Source organism: Carlito syrichta, unplaced genomic scaffold (genome assembly GCF_000164805.1).
Source record: "Carlito syrichta isolate Samal-C Ts95f unplaced genomic scaffold, Tarsius_syrichta-2.0.1 Scaffold305117, whole genome shotgun sequence".
In the NCBI taxonomy this organism is placed as follows: Eukaryota; Metazoa; Chordata; class Mammalia; order Primates; family Tarsiidae; genus Carlito; species Carlito syrichta.
This window is the reverse complement of record NW_007249213.1, coordinates 598,769-616,732: the sequence shown is the minus strand read 5'-3', so window position 1 is coordinate 616,732 and position 17,964 is coordinate 598,769. Positions and strand designations below refer to the sequence as shown.

The 17,964-nt window shown below is 38.1% G+C and overlaps 1 protein-coding gene across 7 annotated transcripts in view; it reads left to right on the top strand.

Annotated features, from left to right (window-relative positions):
• MYH10 (myosin heavy chain 10) overlaps positions 1–17,964 on the top strand; it is a 154,789-nt gene that overhangs the window by 10,625 nt on the left and 126,200 nt on the right. For all 7 annotated transcript variants that reach the window (XM_008061144.1, XM_021713963.1, XM_008061139.1 and 4 more), the window contains exon 3: positions 13,089–13,245. In XM_008061144.1, coding sequence (XP_008059335.1) covers positions 13,089–13,245 — 157 coding nt within the window. The remainder of the gene's footprint in view (positions 1–13,088; positions 13,246–17,964) is intronic.

The following is a 17,964-nucleotide window of genomic DNA, read 5'->3' as shown; positions in this document are numbered from 1 at the left end:
CTCATCTCTACAATAAATCAAAATGATCCGGGCGTGGTAGCGCACACCTGTAGTTCCAGCTACTTGGAAGGCTGAGGTGGAAGGATCGCCGGAGCCCAGCAGGTCGAGGCTGTGGTGGCCGGGAGCAGCCACTGCACTCCAGTCTGGGTGACAGAGTGAGACTCCAACTCAAAAAAAAAAAAAGTATACTTCTAAAATTTCCAAATGCTAGTTTTTTTAAAGTTATCTTTTTATTGATTTTAAAATAATTGCACTGCAATCAAAGAATATTGTCCATATAACATCATTCCTTGTTTTGTTGAGACTTGCTTTGGGTTGTCTAATTGCCAGTTTTTACGAGTATTCTATACGTATTTGTAAAGAATGTATATCCTGGCTGGGCTCAGTGGCTCAGCCTGTAATCCCAGCACTTTGGGAGGCCAAGGTGAGTGGATTGCCTGAGCCCGCGGGTTCGAGACCCGCCTGGGCAACTTGGCGAGATCTCATCTCTACAATAAATAAAATAAAAAAAATTAGCCGGGCATGGTAGCGTGCACCTGTAGTTCCAGCTACTTGGAAGACTGAGGTGGAAGGATCGCCAGAGCCTGGCAGGTCGAGGCTGCAGTGGCCAAGAGCAGCCACTGCACTCTAGTCTGACAGAGTGAGATTCCAACTCAAAAAAAAAAAAAGAATGTATATCCTATTATTGTTGGGTATAGGATTCTATCTATGACCATTAGATTCAGCTTTTTAACTATGTTGTTTAAATATTTCATAACTTTGTTAATTTTTGTCTGATTTATCAGTTACTGAGAGAAGTGTGTTAAAGTCTCCCAATGTTAAAGTTTTATCAACTAAGTATATGTTCCTAGATAATATGGTTTTTGTAAAGACCAAAGAGGTTATGCTTGTTTTTGAATTTTTATATGGATGAATCTCCTAGTGTGTAGCCTTCATGTCTGTTCCCCACCCCCTTAAGATTACATTTTTAAGATTCATCCATGCTGTTTTGTCTTGGTACAATTTAGGAGTTTTTGAAGTATGGTCTGTGGATCTTTTAGGGTTTCCCTAAGACCTTTTCAGGGGATCCTTGAGGTCAAAACTATTTTTATAATGATATGAAGATGTTATTTGCCCTTTTCGCTGTTGACATTTGTACTAATGGTACAAAATTAATGTTGAATAAAACTCCTGCCATCTTATCATGAATAAAAGCAGTATCCCAAACTGTTCCAGTAATCATTTTATTCACTGCTGTTTATTGGCAATTAAAAAAAAATTCAATTTCACTCAAGAACATCCTTGGTAAAGCAGGAAAAATGATTTTTATTAAATCTCAACCCTTAAGAATATGTCTTTTTAGTATTCTGTGTGATGAGATGGTAAGTATGCATAAAGCATTTTTGCTGCATATCAATGTGTGATACTCGCCTTGAGAAAGAGTATGTGTGTAGTTATTTGAGTTGCAAGCTAAATTTGCTGCTTTTTAAATAGAATACTATTTTCATTTGATAGAAGGACTGATAGATAAGCTATAGTTACTTATGCAGAGGTATTTGGCAGATATTTTCTTGAAAATGAATAAAGTGAACCTGTTACTTCAAATGAAACAACAGACTATATTGGTTGCTGATGATAAAATTTGAGTTATTACAGGAAAATTAGAATTTTAGGGAGCTAGTATCTACCACTCTGAGCTTGATAGCATATCAATACTTAAAAACCTTTCAAATGTGATAGATGGTGCTTATAATAAAAGTGGGTTTTTTTGATGTCATAGTGAAATGTCATCATTTGGAAGACTTGTATAATTTATTGAGTCAGTGTTTTTCAAATGATGTATGCATGAAGTTAACAAAATCATACATAGGTAAAAGATTCATGCAACATGCAAGATAAATCAGTGGATTTTGATGTAGCAGAATATGAGAAGTTTACTGATAATTATCACCCGTTAAATTTTGGTAGTATCAAAGAAGTATATCCACGATTATCTGAAAGGCTATTAAACTATTCTCCTCTTTTCCAGCTAAATATGTTTAAGGGTGATTTTCTTAATATGTGTCAACCAAAACAACATATCACAATAGACTGAATGTGAAAACAGACATGAATATTAGCTGTTTTCTATTAAGCCAGACAGAGTTTTACAAAAATATAAAGCAATGCCACTTCTCACTTTTGTTTTGGAAAACAAAAAGTTGTTTATCGCAAGCAGTGTTATTTATGTTAACATGTAATATATATAGCATTTAAAAATGAATTAATATACACTTAACTAACTACATATATTTTGGCTGGACATAGTGTTTCAAGCCTGTAATCCCAGAAGTTTGGGAGGCTGAGGTGAGGGGATTGCCTGAGCCCATGGGTTTGAGAACAGCCTGGGCAACTTGGTGAGACATCATCTCGACAATAAATGAAAAAGTTATCCAGGTGTGGACCTGTAGTTCCAGCTACTTGGAAGGCTGAGGAGGAAGGATTGATCGCTTGAGCCCAGCAGGTCGATGCTGGGGTGGCTGTGAGTATGCCACTGCACTCTAGCCTGGGCACTGGAATAAGACTCCAACTCAAAAAATAAAAAATAAAAACTACATATATTTTATATAAAACAAAAGGTCTTTAATAGTTCCTAAGAGTGTAAAGGAGCCCTTAAATAAATAAAAAGGTTTGAGGTCAGGTGCAGTTGCTAACACCTGCAATCCCAGCACTAAATTTAGGAGGGGGAGGCCAAAAGATTGGCTGAACCCAGGAGTTTGAGACCAGCCTGGCCAACATGGTGAAACTTTGTCTCCACAATAAATAAAAAAATTAACCAGGTGTGGTAGCACATAACTGTAGTTTCATCTACTTGGAAGGCTAAGGCAGAAGGATCGCCTGAGCCCAGCAGGTCGAGACCGGGGTGGCTATGAGCATACAACTGCACTCCAGCCTGGAAAACAGAGTGAGACTCCGGCAAACAAACAAACAAAATGTGAGCAGTTTATTCATTTTTGTTGGAGTATAGTATTCCATTGTAAGATTTTTGACTCTATGAGTTTATCTTCTCAACGGTACATTTGTTTTTTTCTGGTTTGTACCATTATGAACATTGCTTCAATTGATGGTTCTGTACATGTGCTTGGTACACATAAGCATGCCTTTCTATAAAGTATATCACTAAGAGTAGAATTCCTGAGTGATAGCCTATGCATATCTGTAACATATCTTTAGCTTTTCTAGATAATGCCTGATTTAGTCAGAGTACCAACAGGAAACAGAAGGCTCCCAAACTAAGTATTTTGAGAATTTAATAAAGGGAAGATTTCGTGTGGTATCCCAGTACTATTAATGACTGAGAGTCCTTGATGCATCTTGATCTTTATTTATTTATTTATTTTGATTAGAAAATATAGTTTATTTAGAAAGTAAATTAGAGAGAGACAGACAGACAGACAGACAGACAGAGACAGAGATACCTCCAAGGCAGGAGAGTGGGGTCAAGGCTAGGAAACATGGCGACTGTGGCTCAAGGAGCCACATGGTCAAACCATGGCTTAGCAAAGCAATGGATGCATCTTGATCTTTAAAGAAGCAAAAGAAGGAGTTTCTATCTCAACTCTATTTCATGGGTCTATGAGTCCAAGTTTTGACTAAGAGCACATTTTCTTAATTATTACAACTTTATAATATGTCTTGGTATCCAGTATGGAAGATCCTCTCATTTTTGTTCTTTAGATTGTTTGGGCTTTTCGACTGTTTGTATTTCAGTATAATTTTTAGAATCTGCTTGTCCATTTTTAATTCATATGTAAAACCCTATTGGAATTTTGATTGGGATTTTATTGACTCTAGATCAATTTAAAGGACACATTAGATTATTACAACATTTAATCTTTAATTCCTGGGTAAACCCATTAATTTAGTACTTAATTTTTCTTTATATTATTTTATATAGTTTTCTTTGTAGAAGCCATGTAAATCTTTTGTTAGATTTGAAGGTTTTTTTTTGGTTTTTTTTTGCGTTGGAGTTTCACTCTATTGCCCAGTCTGGAGTTCAGTGGCACACTTATGGCCACCCTAGCATCTGCTGGGTTCCAGCAATCCTTCTGCCTCAGCCTTCCAAATAGCTGGAACTACAGATGCATGCTACCATGCCCAGCTAGATCTTGCCAAGTTGTCCGGGCTGGTCTCGAACCCCCAAGCTCAGGCAATCCACTCGCCTCGGTCTCCCCCCAAAGTGCTGGGATTGCAGACTGAGCCACCGAGCCCAGCAGATTTTTTTGGATATTATTTAAATAGTGTTTTACATTTCATCCTTATAATACATCTGTTATATATATAATATGCATGATTGGATTGGTACCATTATGTAGGAATGCTATGTTTTTACAATTAATTTTTGTATTGCCTTTATGTTCAGTGACTTTACTACATTTAATTATTGATTATAAAAGTTTAGCTGAAGATTCTTTTGGATTTTTTTGCTGAACACACTCATGTTGTCTGCAAATGATGAGTTTTATTTTTTCTTCCCAGTTCTTTTTTTTTTGAGTTGGAGTCTCATTCTGTCACCCAGACTGGAGTGCAGTGGCCGCTCCCGGCCACCGCAGCCTCGACCTGCTGGGCTCCGGCAATCCTTCCGCCTCAGCCTTCCGAGTAACTGTAACTACAGGTGCGCGCTACCACACCCAGCTAATTTTTTGATTTATTGTAGAGATGAGGTCTCACCAAGTTGCCCAGGTGGGTCTCGAACCCGCGGGCTCAGGCAATCCACTCACCTCAGCCTCCCAAAGTGCGGGATTACAGGCTGAGCCACTGAGCCCGGCTTTTCCCAGTTCCTACACATTTCTTTTACTTGCTTTAGTGCATTGTCTAGGCTCTTCAATACAGTTTGTTGTTGTTGTTGTTGCTGTTGTTGTGAGTCAGGGTATCACAATGTTGCCCAGGCTGGAGTGCAGTGGCATGATCACAGCTCATCACAGCCTCAACCTCCTGAATTTAGGTGATCCTCCTGCTTTGGCCTCCTGAGTAGCTGGGACTACAGGTGTGTGCCACCATGCCTGGCTAATTTTCTTTGTTTTTGTAGAGATGCAGGTCTCCCTATGTTGTCCAGACTGGTCTCAAACTCCTGGGCTCAAGCAATCCTCCCACCTCTACTCCCAAAGTCTTAGGATTTATAGGTATGAGCCACCACACTCAGCCATAATTTTGTTTTGTTTTGTGTTTATTTTTATTTATTTATTTTTTAATTTTTAGTTTTTGAGTTGGAGTCTCACTCTGTCACCCAGACTGGAGTGCAGTGGCTGCTCTCGGCCACCGCAGCCTTGACCCGCTGGGCTCCGGCGATCCTTCCGCCTCAGCCTGGAAAATTCTTAGACATAATCTCTTCGGATACTGCTTCTGCTCCATTCTCTCTTTTCTCCTTCTTGCACTCACATACCTTGCATGTCAGACCTTTCTGTCATATCTCATCTGGCTCTCTTATTTCTTTACATTTTCATCCTTGTTTTTCTCCATGATTCAATCTGGCTATTTGCTTCTGATTAAAAATGTCAACTAGTTTTTTTCTTCAGCTGCATCTAATTTGCTGTTTAACACATGAATTCTTAATTTTAGTTATTTTTTTTAGTTTTAGATTTTCAATTGAGTTTTTAAAATAGTTTAAATTGTCAGAATTTTCAAGCATATCTTTTAATTATTTGATCATATTGTCATCTAAGACAATAATACACGTCAGTTAAAAATAGACTCAGAGGAGATCCAGATATTATCTTGGACTTTAGTTACAATTTGTTGCCTTGTATACCCAGTTATTGTATACAAGAAATTGTGAAGATAATTTGTATTCTTTTTTTCTGTTTGTTTTTTGTTTTGTTTTTGAGTTGGAGTCTCACTCTGTTGCCCAGGATGGAGTGCAATGGAACGCTCATGGCCACTGCAGCCTAGACCTGCTGAGCTCAGGAGATCCTTCCGCCTCAGCCTTCCAAGTAGCTGGAAATACAGACACGTGCCACCACACCCGGCTAATTTTTTTTTTTTTTTTGAGTTGGAGTCTCATTCTGTCGCCCAGACTGGAGTGCAGTGGCACGGTCCTGGCCACCGCAGCCTTGACCTGCTGGGCTCTGGGCTCCGGTGATCCTTCCGCCTCAGCCTTCCAAGTAGCTGGAACTACAGGCGCACGCTACCACACCCGGCTACTTTTTTTTTTTTTTTGACTTATTGTAGAGATGAGGTCTCACCAAGTTGCCCAGGTGGATCTCGAACCCATGGGCTCAGGCAGTCCACTCACCTCAGCCTCCCAAAGCATGGGATTACAGGCTGAGCCGACATACCCGGCTAATTTTTTGATTTATTATAGAGACAAGGTCTCATCAAGTTGCCCAGGCTGTTCTCGAACCCCTGGATTCAGGCAATCCTCTTGCCTCGGCCTCCCAAGGTGCTGGGATTACAGGCTTGAGCCACCGTGCCTGACGATAATTCATATTCTAGATGGCATTAAGCTTATTCTAGATGGCATTAAGCTTTTGGAGCAGACAGGCTAAGAAGAACTAGGGCATGTAGTATATTTAGAGGTTGACATCTTTTCCAACTGGGCTTCAGGCAGTCTTAGAGTGTAACTGTCAGGGTCTCAACTGAAAGCATGAGGTGTTTTCTATCCCTATCCCCTACCACTTCCTGGGAGGGCCAGAATGCTTTAATTTTTGTTCTCTTAGACTTTTGTGTTGCTGAAAGCTTTGCTTAGCATCTTCTCAGCAACAGTTTTTTGGGATTCATAATTATTATCTGTCCAAAAAAGAACAATAATTCTGTATCATCAACTATTCAGTCACTTTTCATATTTTCCTTATGTCTTATATATACCTTATAAATATTTGGTCTGTTCAATTCAGGGCTCAAACAAGGCTGATATATTGCAATTGGTTGCTGTCTTAGTCTGTTTTGTGTACTATAACAGAACACCCCAGACTGGGTAGTGTGTGTGTGTGTGTGTGTGTGTGTGTGTGTGTGTGTGTGTGTGTGTGTGTCTGTGTGTGTGTCTGTGTGTGTGTAAATTTGTTTGGCTTATGGTTCTGGAGGCTTGGACAGTCAAGATCAATGTACCACATCTGGTGAGGCCCTTTGAATTATTGCACCATCCCTTGGCAGAAGGGGGAAGGGCAAGAAGAGTGTGCTCAAGAGAGTTTAAGAGATAGAATTAAAAAACTCAAGCCCTTTTATAATTGGCATTAATCTATTCATTACCTAAATACCTCCCATTAGAACCACCTTTCAACATTGTTGTACTGGAAATTAAATTTCCAATACTTGCTTTTGGAGGACACATTCAAACCATAGCAGTTGTTATATCAGTCCTAATCGGTATATTTCTCCTCCCTCTTTTTTATGAGAAGCAGTCAATTGTGTTGTAGAATTTCTCATATTCTGTATTTTGTTGATTGCATTCTGATGGTGTTTCCTACAATCTGGTATTTGGATCCAGAGGCTTACACAGATTTCCATTCAAGAGACACCTAATGCCTGTTGTCTCTCACTTTATGATGCTAAGATTGATCAGTAGTGAGTCATTTTAGGTTTTGCCAGTCTGGTTCAGGCATTCAGAGTGTCCTTATCTGCCAGTCACCTAAGGATTTTAATAGCCAGTGATGGACATTGTTCAGATTCATTATTGCATTAGGGGCTGCAAAATGGTAAGAGTCTAATCTTATCATTCCTGTACTTGTTAGCTTGGTATAATAAATTATATATATTCTTTTTAACTCAGTATATATTTCTGCACATAAAGTCTTTTCCAAATTTATTTTTATTATTTTTTAAAATAGAGATTTGACCTTTTTTCTTTCAGAGGAGCAGTAATGATCAATATCCTAATTATCCTTCCTCTGCCCTCCATATTCATCTGTTCTGTTATTATTTATTGGTTTTGCCTTTGTCATTTATCTTTTGTTATTTTACCTTTGTTCTATTTTTCTTTGAGAAAGATGTTCTCCTAGAATAAATATGTCCACTTTTATCACTTGATTTTATTATTTTGGATGAATTGTTACAGTCTTTTTTTTTTTTTTTTTTCCTCAGTCACCTATTTTTTCTCATACATTTCTATTCTAATGTGTAGAGTTCATGTTATACTGCATTCTGTTGCAGATATTAATCTATTTCCTAAAGTTTTCTGTTAACTGTTATGTAGATAATCTCCATAGATAATTTCTTTATTTGAATCCTTTGAATGATTATCTTTTTCTTACTATGTAGGGTTGTTTTTATTTTATTTTTTGTCAGGGTCTCACTCTGTCACCCAGGCTGGAGTGCAGGGTAGGACCACAGTCACTACAGTCTTGACCTCCTGGGCTAAAGTGATTCTTCTGCTTCAGCCTCCTAAGTAGCTGAGACTACAGGTGCATGCCACCACACCCAACTAATTTTTAAATTTTTTGTAGAGGTTTTGCTAAGTTGCCCAGGCTGGTCTTGAACTCCTGGGCTCAAGCAGTTCTCTTGCCTTTACCTCCCAAAGTGCTAAGATTAGAGGCATGAACCACCACACCCGGCTGCTTAAGGTTTTTAAAATTTTTATTTTAAACATGACTGTGAATTTTTTCTAGGTTCAGAGTTTGTAGGTGTTATTGGTGAATCATTTTTTCCCCCTTCCTTTTCCTTTTGGATGGTTGTCTGATTTCTTCTGAAAGCTACAGCTGAGGAGTAAGGGGTTATGTGATGTTCTCAGTTCAATCCTCTGTTCCTGGTAGGAGACTGTTATTTGTGTTAACATCTGCACCAGCCTCTACTTCCTGTTTCTGTAATCCTTTGAACCTATGAAACAATGTGTATACATAGTCCTGCTTTCTTAAACAGAGGCCTGACCCTTAAGGGATGAGTAAAATTTCCCAATACTGGACAGAGGAGGATGGGATGGCATAGATATAAGCCTGGAGGCATGAAACAGCATAGCATGTTTTAAAAATGGCAAATTTTTTTTGAGTGCAGATATTTTTGTATGCCTCCCTTAGGTAAAGCATACAATAAGGTTATTACACAAACTTATTCCTCAAGCCTTTACAGTTCTTCAAAATGTTCCCAAGGCTCTGGCAATCCAGTATTTCCAGATACCCACTAGGCATCCTATTTGGCTCACCCACAATACCACGATCTCAATATGTTAAGAGGGATCTGTTATCTTTTTCCACAAATCAAATTCTTTTTCCTCCTGTCAATAATGTTTCCAGTCTCTGAAGCTTGAAAACCGTGGAGTCCTCTTTGACTTAGGTCTTTTGTTGGGTCTTCTCTCATCTAGGCCCTGTTGTTGTGCCAGGACTATCAAGCAGTCTCCACTACCCTCCTGCTTCTCACCCCTTGCTCCTTCAGTCCGTTTTCCATATGACTGCCAGATTTTCACATAGTCTCAAGTGCTTCTTTCCTCCAATTGCTCTTCTCTCTAGAACCTCTAATACCTCATCACCTACAGAGGACAAAATCTAAATTGTTCAGTTAGTCTTTCTAGGTCCGTATCTCTCACATTCCACAGTATAAACTAGTTTCAGCTAGACTGGTTTTCTTACACTGACTTGGGTATATCCTGCCACTGTAAGAGTTTTATGCTGTTTCTATTTTAACAGGCATTCCCTTATCCCTTTTGGCCTAATATTCTTTAAAAAGAACATCAAAGACCATCTGGGTCTGAATTTTATACCTAGTTTTATAGTTTCTGACAAGATGCGTGTGACTTTTAGTGCCTAGAGTTTGTTGTATGTTCTGCCTCAGAGCTTTCTCTACTTTTTTTCCCCCTCTCTCTTTTTGGGTCCTTTATGTTGTGACTAGTTTGTTTAGTGTGTGCAGAGGTCCTCAAACTTTTTAAACTATAGTCCGCCCCCCAACGGTCTGAGGGACAGTGAACTGGCCCCCTGTTTAAAAGTTTGAGGACCCCTGATAGAGTATATGTTTTTACCTAGAGTATATGTTTCTTGAAGATGCTTAATATCTTGCATGTGTATTCAAATACTTAATACAGTTTGCACTTTAAGGTCTCCAGAGAAATTATTTTAACAACATATTGCCTTCCTACCATGCACCTGGGGGAAGACAGACGTGGTGCAGTGTCAGTTCAGCGATCAGTTTACACAAGAGCCCAATATCTGAGCTAATTTTCTAGGAAGTTAGAAGTTAGTTCTTGAAGCACTTTAATAATCTTACTTAAGCATTATTTCTGCTTCTCTCTGGCAAGCATGATATACTGATGATTATTTAACCTTTTGTTGTTTGGTGACTTACTCATATTTGTGAGACCTATTCATCTTCTGTGCCATACATGCTATGGAGTGTTAAGCTGAATTTGCATTTTTTAACTTTCTTGGAGCTTTCTGTTTTTCTGCCAGTTTATAATTAGTTGCTTCTTATAAAAGTGAAGTGTAGAATCTGTAGCTTCATGATAGACTGTGATCTAATTTTTGAATGAAAAAGTGAGATTGGGTGTATAAAAATTAATTGATGTGTAGTTATGATTTGTTTACTGTATATAGATTAAACTCAGTAAAAAGAAAATTATTGAGGTTGCCTCTACTTAGTTTTTCTCACCCTTATAAAGTCTTTTGGCCAGGCACGGTGGCTCACGTCTGTAATCTCAGCACTTTGGGAGGCAGAGGCTAGAGGATTACTTGAGCCCAGGGGTTCGAGACCGGTCTGGGCAACTTGGCAAGACCTCGTCTCTGCAATAAATCAAAAAATGAACTGGGTGTGATGGCGCACGCCTGTAGTTCCAGCTAGGAAGGCTGAGGAGGAAGGATCGCCTGAGCCCGGCAGGTGGAGGCCATGGTGGCCGTGAGTGTACCACTGCACTTCAGCCTGGGTAACAGAGTGAAATTCCAACTCAAAAATAATAAATATATAAAGCCTTTATTTTTATTGTCTTTCATTGCCTTTTTGTCATATGAGCAGCAGAGCAAGACTGGACTAGTTAGACAAGAGACTTGATTGGGAAAAAGCATAAGATGGTGGTCTAGGAAGCCCAAGAGCCAGCCAAGCTTTGCTGAGGTGTTTACAGTGTATATGAGAAGACCCAGAATCTGAAGATTTGAGTAGTCAATAAGTAATTAACATGGCCTCAGGCAAGCAGGGGACTGATGTCCACCAGGCTGGCTCAGAAGTAAGGCATTAGCAGACAGCCCAAATCAGTAAATTTAAGCAGATGCCCTTTGCTTTTTGTCCCTTCTAACCTGCCAGTCTAGGAAGTGCATTCCACATCTGAGCCTGCAATTGTGAGTTCAGGAAAATACAAGGAATGCAGCCAAAGAGATGGTTCTGATCACTTGAAATTTTTTGGCAGACTTTCATTCTCTTGTTTTAGCATTAGTAACTGCAGTATTCAAAACAGTAGTCTTTAGAGCACTTTTTGGTGGCAATTGCCAAGGGTTTCAGCTCTTATGAACACAGTTGTTAGAACCTCCCTTAGTGTCCTCTGGGAAAGTTGGTCATGCTGTCGAAACTACCAATCCTCCAGCCTTTTAAAGTGCCTTCTTGCATTTAGAATTTGATCTACCCAAGTCACATTAAATAAAATATCTGTTTTATAATGTAACCGAGTGTCCTTTCTAAATGCCTTCAGTCCCTTAGAGGACTGGAATGTCTGTCAGCAGTTCTAACTGTTCATTTTTCTATAGCTCCCAGATTCAATTTTGTAGAGTATTCTCAGAAATTGTTCTGTGTAAATTTTTTAAATTCTGAAGTTTTAAGTGTTTATCGGGTCAATTCCGAGTGATGACTATTATACTGATCAGGAAGGGTTTGCATCATCTAGACTAGCAGCTTTTAATTATTGAGGAACCTCAAAAGCTTTTGTTTATGTGGGTTATATTTATTGATATTTGCTGTATTAAAAATTAAAATAATTTTTTTTTTAATTGTAGAGATGAGGTCTTGCCAAGTTGCCCAGGCTGGTCTCGAACCCGTGGTCTCAGGCAATCCTTTCACCTCGGCCTTCCAAAATGGTGGGATTATAGGCGTGAGCCACCGTACCCGGCCTATAAAATTAAAACAATTAAAAAAATATTTATTGACTGGGCTCAGTGGCTTAGCCTGTAATCCTAGCCCTTTGGGAGGCCAAGGCAAGTGGATTGCCTGAGCCTGCAGGTTCGAGGCCCACCCAGGCAGCTTGGTGAGACCTTGTCTCTACAATAATCAAAAACTAGCCAGGTGTGGTAGCGTGCCTGTAGTGCCGGCTACTTGGATGGCTGAGGTGAAAGGATCACCAGAGCCCAGCATGTCGAGGCTGCGGTGACTGGGAGCATGCCACTGCACTCCAGTCTGGGTGACAGAGTGAGGCTTCAACTCAAAAAAAAAAAAAAAAAAAAGAAAAAGAAAATATATATATATGTATATGTTTAAACTCATTTTAAAATAGTAATAGCAAACCCATAACAAGTTGCCATAAATTAATTTTTTAAGAAAAAAACACTCTTTTCCAAAACAAAAAAATTTAGAAAAATAAAAACTTTTACACTTTTGCAAATCTCATTAATATCTTTACAAAAGATAGCTGGGTTCTTGTATCTACTTCTACATTCAATTTGTTACAATATGTTGTTTTGGTTGAAGTGTATGAAGAAAATCCAGCCTTACGCAATTATTTGGTTGGAGAAAGGAGGAGTATTTTAATAGCCTATTTCAGATACTTGTGGATAGTCTTTGATACTATACTCAAACTCGACAGATGGCGTTTTCTTAAAGATCAGTTGCAGTGTGGAACCTGAAACTATATTAATGAGCTTTTCATACCTTGTATACTTGTGAGAGAATGAATATGAAAAGGCAAATAGCATATTGTTTGAACCTTGTAATGGTCCTGTGAAATCATGAAGTCCACATTATTTCTGCTTTACAAATGAGAAAATTGAGTCCAAAAGAGTACCACTTAATAAACTACTGTGGGTGTACTACTTGTGATTCATAGTAGTAAATTTTCCTTCATGGTCTAAGTTTAATTTTGGGGATTGATTATCCGAAAGATAAAGATTTCTTGTTTAAATGGCTGTGTGGTTTCTGCATCCAGATTGGACCCTGACTGATAAATGCAAGTATATTTATTTTATTTTATTTTTTCCCTGTTGTTTGTTTTTTAACATTATATTTTATTTTAATTCTAGACTTATTCCGGACTCTTCTGTGTAGTCATAAACCCTTACAAGAATCTTCCAATTTACTCTGAGAATATTATTGAAATGTATAGAGGGAAGAAGCGTCATGAGATGCCTCCACACATCTATGCCATATCTGAATCTGCTTACAGATGCATGCTTCAAGGTAATTGGAAATGTTAGAAAATGAAGTACTCAGAATTTCTTAAATGTAATTTAGTGTTTTTAATGTTTCAACGTGTTTTACAAAATATTTTAATATCTTTTTAAAAAAGATTAATCAGGTAAAAGCAATGCTTATTGCAGAAAAATTGTGAGTTCTTAAGATTAAAATAAACAATGCATCCATTTTTTTATAAGTATAGTAAGTATGTTTGTTGCTCCATATCAATATCTCATTTAAGTTTTTATTTTGAATAGCATCTAGATTTTCTTTATATTTAATTCTCACAACAAGCCAGTATACTCAGAGCTCTATTACATTAAGTTTTAAAACAAACAGGAAGCATAATAGGAAAGATGGATGCTTCATTGAGGAAAGAAAGACTATAAGTATTATTTATGATTTAATGCATGTAAAAGGAGATGACAAAAGTTAAAGAGTATGCATTGAGTTGGTTGATTTCAGTTGTGTTCTTTTGGGTCAGGATGAAATATAAATTTGAAGAGTCCATTTGATCCATGGCTTTAGACATAATAGTTTATAGAGGAACATTTTTTGAAAGCCAGAATGTAGTGGTTTTAAACGCAGTTAATATTATTGCTCCACAAGACTGCATTTAAACATAGGAGTTCCTTGTGCTATGTGAAAGCCCAGTCTTCTATAAGAACTCTCCTTGTCACTCTTATTTTAAAAAATAAATTCTAGGCCAGGCTCGGTGACTTAGCCCGTAATCTCAGCACTTTGGGAGGCCGAGGGGCATGGGTTGCCCGAGGCTGTGGGTTCGAGACCAGACCAGGCAACTTGGTGAGACCTCGTCTCTACAATAAATAAAAAATCAGCCAGGTGTGGTAGTACATGCCTATAGTTACAGCTACTTGGAAGGCTGAGGTGGAAGGATCACTGGAGCCCAGCAGGTTGATGCTGGGGTGGCCGTGAGTGTGCCACTGCACTCCAATCTGGGCGGTGAAGTGAAACTCCAACTGAAAAGTAAATAAATAAATAAAAATAAATTCTATAAGGTTTAATAAAAAATGTAAGGGTCTTATAAAATTGTTCCATGATCTTCAGAAAATAGGATGTGCTGTATCCACACTTCATCAAATGCAGGTCATGACAAGGTCTTCTTGGTGACAGGGTCTGAAGGTTAGTGTGAAGGAATTAAGAAAGTACAATACCCATTTTCTACTTCTAGTTTTGTTAGGATACTTATTGTATACTACCAGGTCCTCTGAGGCAAACAGGAAGTACTCCAAGACTAGATTAGTGTCATACTTATGTTGGCACAGACAGTTTCTAAATTAAAAATGAGCTTAGGCTTGAAAAAAAGATTAGATTTAATAACGTTTTTTTAGGTTCAAAGCCAGAGAATACTAAGAAATGGCTAGAGTTGTGATAAATTGCTTCAGATAATAGAGAAAGAAGAATCATCATCTTTTTTGGTTTTGGTTCTGTCCCTGTTAAGAAGAATGATCTTGAGATGTAGAAAGCATTTGCATCACTGAGCAAACTATGCCATATGTTGGAGAAGAAATTGGAGAAAGTGCTGTCCTTCTCTAATTGAATCCATATAGTTCCTCGCCTAAACAGATACACTCCCACAATTCAGATTATCAACCCTCTGGTCTTTGAAGTATTGTAGAAGGGGAGTTTCCAGAAGAATGAGGCAGGCTCACATGTATCACCCTACTTTTTTAAAAGGGGAAAATGCTCCTGACGTCTGAGCTTAATATACATGCCAGGAAAGATTCTAGGATCTGTTGTTAAGACAATAGTCCAAAAAACAAGAATATATTCATCATATTACTTTAGGTTTAGTAGGAAGAGAAACGCAGCAAACAGTGCTAACAGAGCACTAGGACTTCTCACAGCATACTGTAGTTGTTCATGCTGTCTTTGTGGCTGTATGCTAAAAAATTGCACTTGAGGCACCAATTAATTGAAGTTGGCTACGTTTGTCAGGATGTACACAAAAGAGTGTGTGCCCTTTTACCATTCCATCAACACACTTGAGGATATAGGATGCATGCCTGTAAAATTTGTGGATGATGTGAAACTGGGAGGGATAATAGTTGCTATCTGATGGAAAGAATCAAGATTTGAAAATCTCTTGAGAGGTTGGAGGAGAGTTGAATCTAACATAATAGTTAACAGTGATAAATGTTATATCCCATTACTGGATTCCCAAGCCAGCTGTGTGGATATAGAATGAGGAAGAGTTGTTGGCTTTGTGGGTCAAAATTCCTCTTTAATAGAGAGAATGAGGAAGATGTGACTTATTACTAATGTCATCATTATTAATGCTAGAATACACATTTGTTGAAAATTACTTTATGTCAGATACTAAACTAAATGCTTTGTGTTTATTATTTAGTGCATGACAAACCTATAAAGTAAATAAATTACTATTTATATTTTACTAAGACACAAAGAAGTTAAATAATTTGACCAATAAAATGTAGATAGTAAAAAGTACGAGCTAGGATTCAAAACCAGACAATGTGGCACATTCTTATCCACAACAATAAACTTCCCCGTGAAAGTTAAAAGGAATTAGCTGATTACATAAAAATTTTAAAAAGTATAAAAGTTTGATATGGGAAACAAAAAAACCCACTCTAAACAATTCTCCTTTGTTTTCCATTCTGTAGGTAGGGGTTACCTACTCATATACTACACAACACAATTAGGTGAGACATCTGCTAGTTAGTCAAATGTTAGCATATGCAGATGTTGATAAAGCTCATACCAACTATGTATGCTGATCAGTCTAGGTCATCAGTTACAAATGTTAATGTGTAGGTGTTACTGGACCGCTGAAAAGGGTCAAAAGCTTGAGAGGGGACCATGTTGATAAGTCAGAGCGTATGGCCCCACTGAGCTGCTATGTTAGATTCAATTCCCCATTCAAGCTGTCAAGAGCTTTTAAAATTCAATTTCTTTTCACCAAATGTTTTTACCATCCCTCCCAGTTTCATATCATGCACAAATTTTGGGGGCACACATCCCATATCTTTAAGTATATTATAAAAATGTTGAAAAGTTGGTTTTTTTGATGCAAGAAAAAAAGAGCTTAATTTTTTTTCTTAAATTTGGATTCTAAGGGATACTGTATCAATAAAATCCAGAGTGTGCCTGGCACATAATAGTTGCTCAGTAAATATTTGTTGAATATTCAATATTTGTTAAATGATAGCAGTTCTTAGACATAAACCTGATTGCAAAAGAATCACACACTTAGTAAAAGCACGGAATGACAAAACTGACACAAGTGGAGACTAAAGCACTGGATTAGAAGACTAGAATGCAGAACAAAAAGTATCAGATGGAGTTTACAAGAGAAAGAGTAGGAAATATGGAATGTGTATGTAGGCTCTCAGGATCTAGGAAAGAAGTGATATTTTTTAAAAAGTTCACTTTAGGTCTTCGGATCGAAAAGTGCCAGGCAGGAATAGTCAAAGGAAACACATGGTGAGTAGGGCAAAATAAGATGATCTCAGTGGAAAGGGAGTGAGTGGCATCAGACTTCTCGTTTGCAATACTATGTATTAGAAACTGAGTGCAGAATCATTGAGGCCCCTACTCTGTATATAAGCATCAGAGATTACCTAAGACTACCTGCAGCCTGGGCTTACCACCATGTAGCTCATCTTCATTTGCTTCTGACACCTTGCCAGCCCAGTTCCACCTCAGCTAGCTTCCATTCAGTAGCAGGCAACCAGCACTGCTACCAACCTCTGTTGACCTAGATACATGGAAAGAAAAGTTTTACTGTAACAATAACTGTAGGGGCCATCTTTTTAGGCCACCATGGATATTTAAGACCTGAGATTCTGCCATTTTCCTGGAGTCTTAGGATGAAATTCACTGCATCTCCTTGTTCTGTTGGTTTGATTTCCTAGTCATGTTTTATATCCATCATGCTCTGTTTTAATTTTTGTCTTAGGTAACTCCCACTCTGATGTGCAGACTCCTATATGTTTAGTATCTTCATTGAATGTTATATTTTCCTCCTGACTTTAGCTGGAACCTAGCTTTCCCTTGCATAAGGGGTTTGAGCCCACTCAATGAAGACTGCTTCTTCACACAAATCCTATCAACTGGGAGATGGGGTTGCTTGCCATGCATCTGCTAAACCATTGTTTGTTTATGCTCTTGGAGAAGGTGAAACCTCCTCTACCTCCCTCATCGCTTTCAGCAGCTTTCTTCTTGGTTCTTCTCCTCACTCCATGATGACTTTGGCTCCAACACTTCATCTCCTCTCTGCCTCAAGTGTTAGCATTACCCTGTGTTACTTCACAGTTTTTTCATGAACAATTAAGCTCCTTGACTTTAAGGCCTTTCATTTCCATCTCTCACTTATGCCACCAGCATCTATAGTAACACTCTAGACTTTGTTATCTTTCAGAATTAACTGATTTTTCAGATAATATTTCAGAAGTTCTGTTGCAGTGTCCTTCCTTATTGGCAGTTCAAACAGGAAGTCTCTTAAATGTGCTCTGTGCCTCCATGTGGATGCCCAGTCTTTTAGTTGTTCTACTTTCCTCCTGTATATGAACAATACCCTCTTTACTTTCTTTCTTGTATAGTATAGATCTCATGGTCTACCATTTCAACAATCTTGTGTCTGTATCCCAAGTCCCTTTTTTTACCTGTTTGGCAAAGCTCTCGCGCTGGATAAAATAAGATATTTGTCTCTCTCTTTTTTTTTTTTTTTTTTTTTTT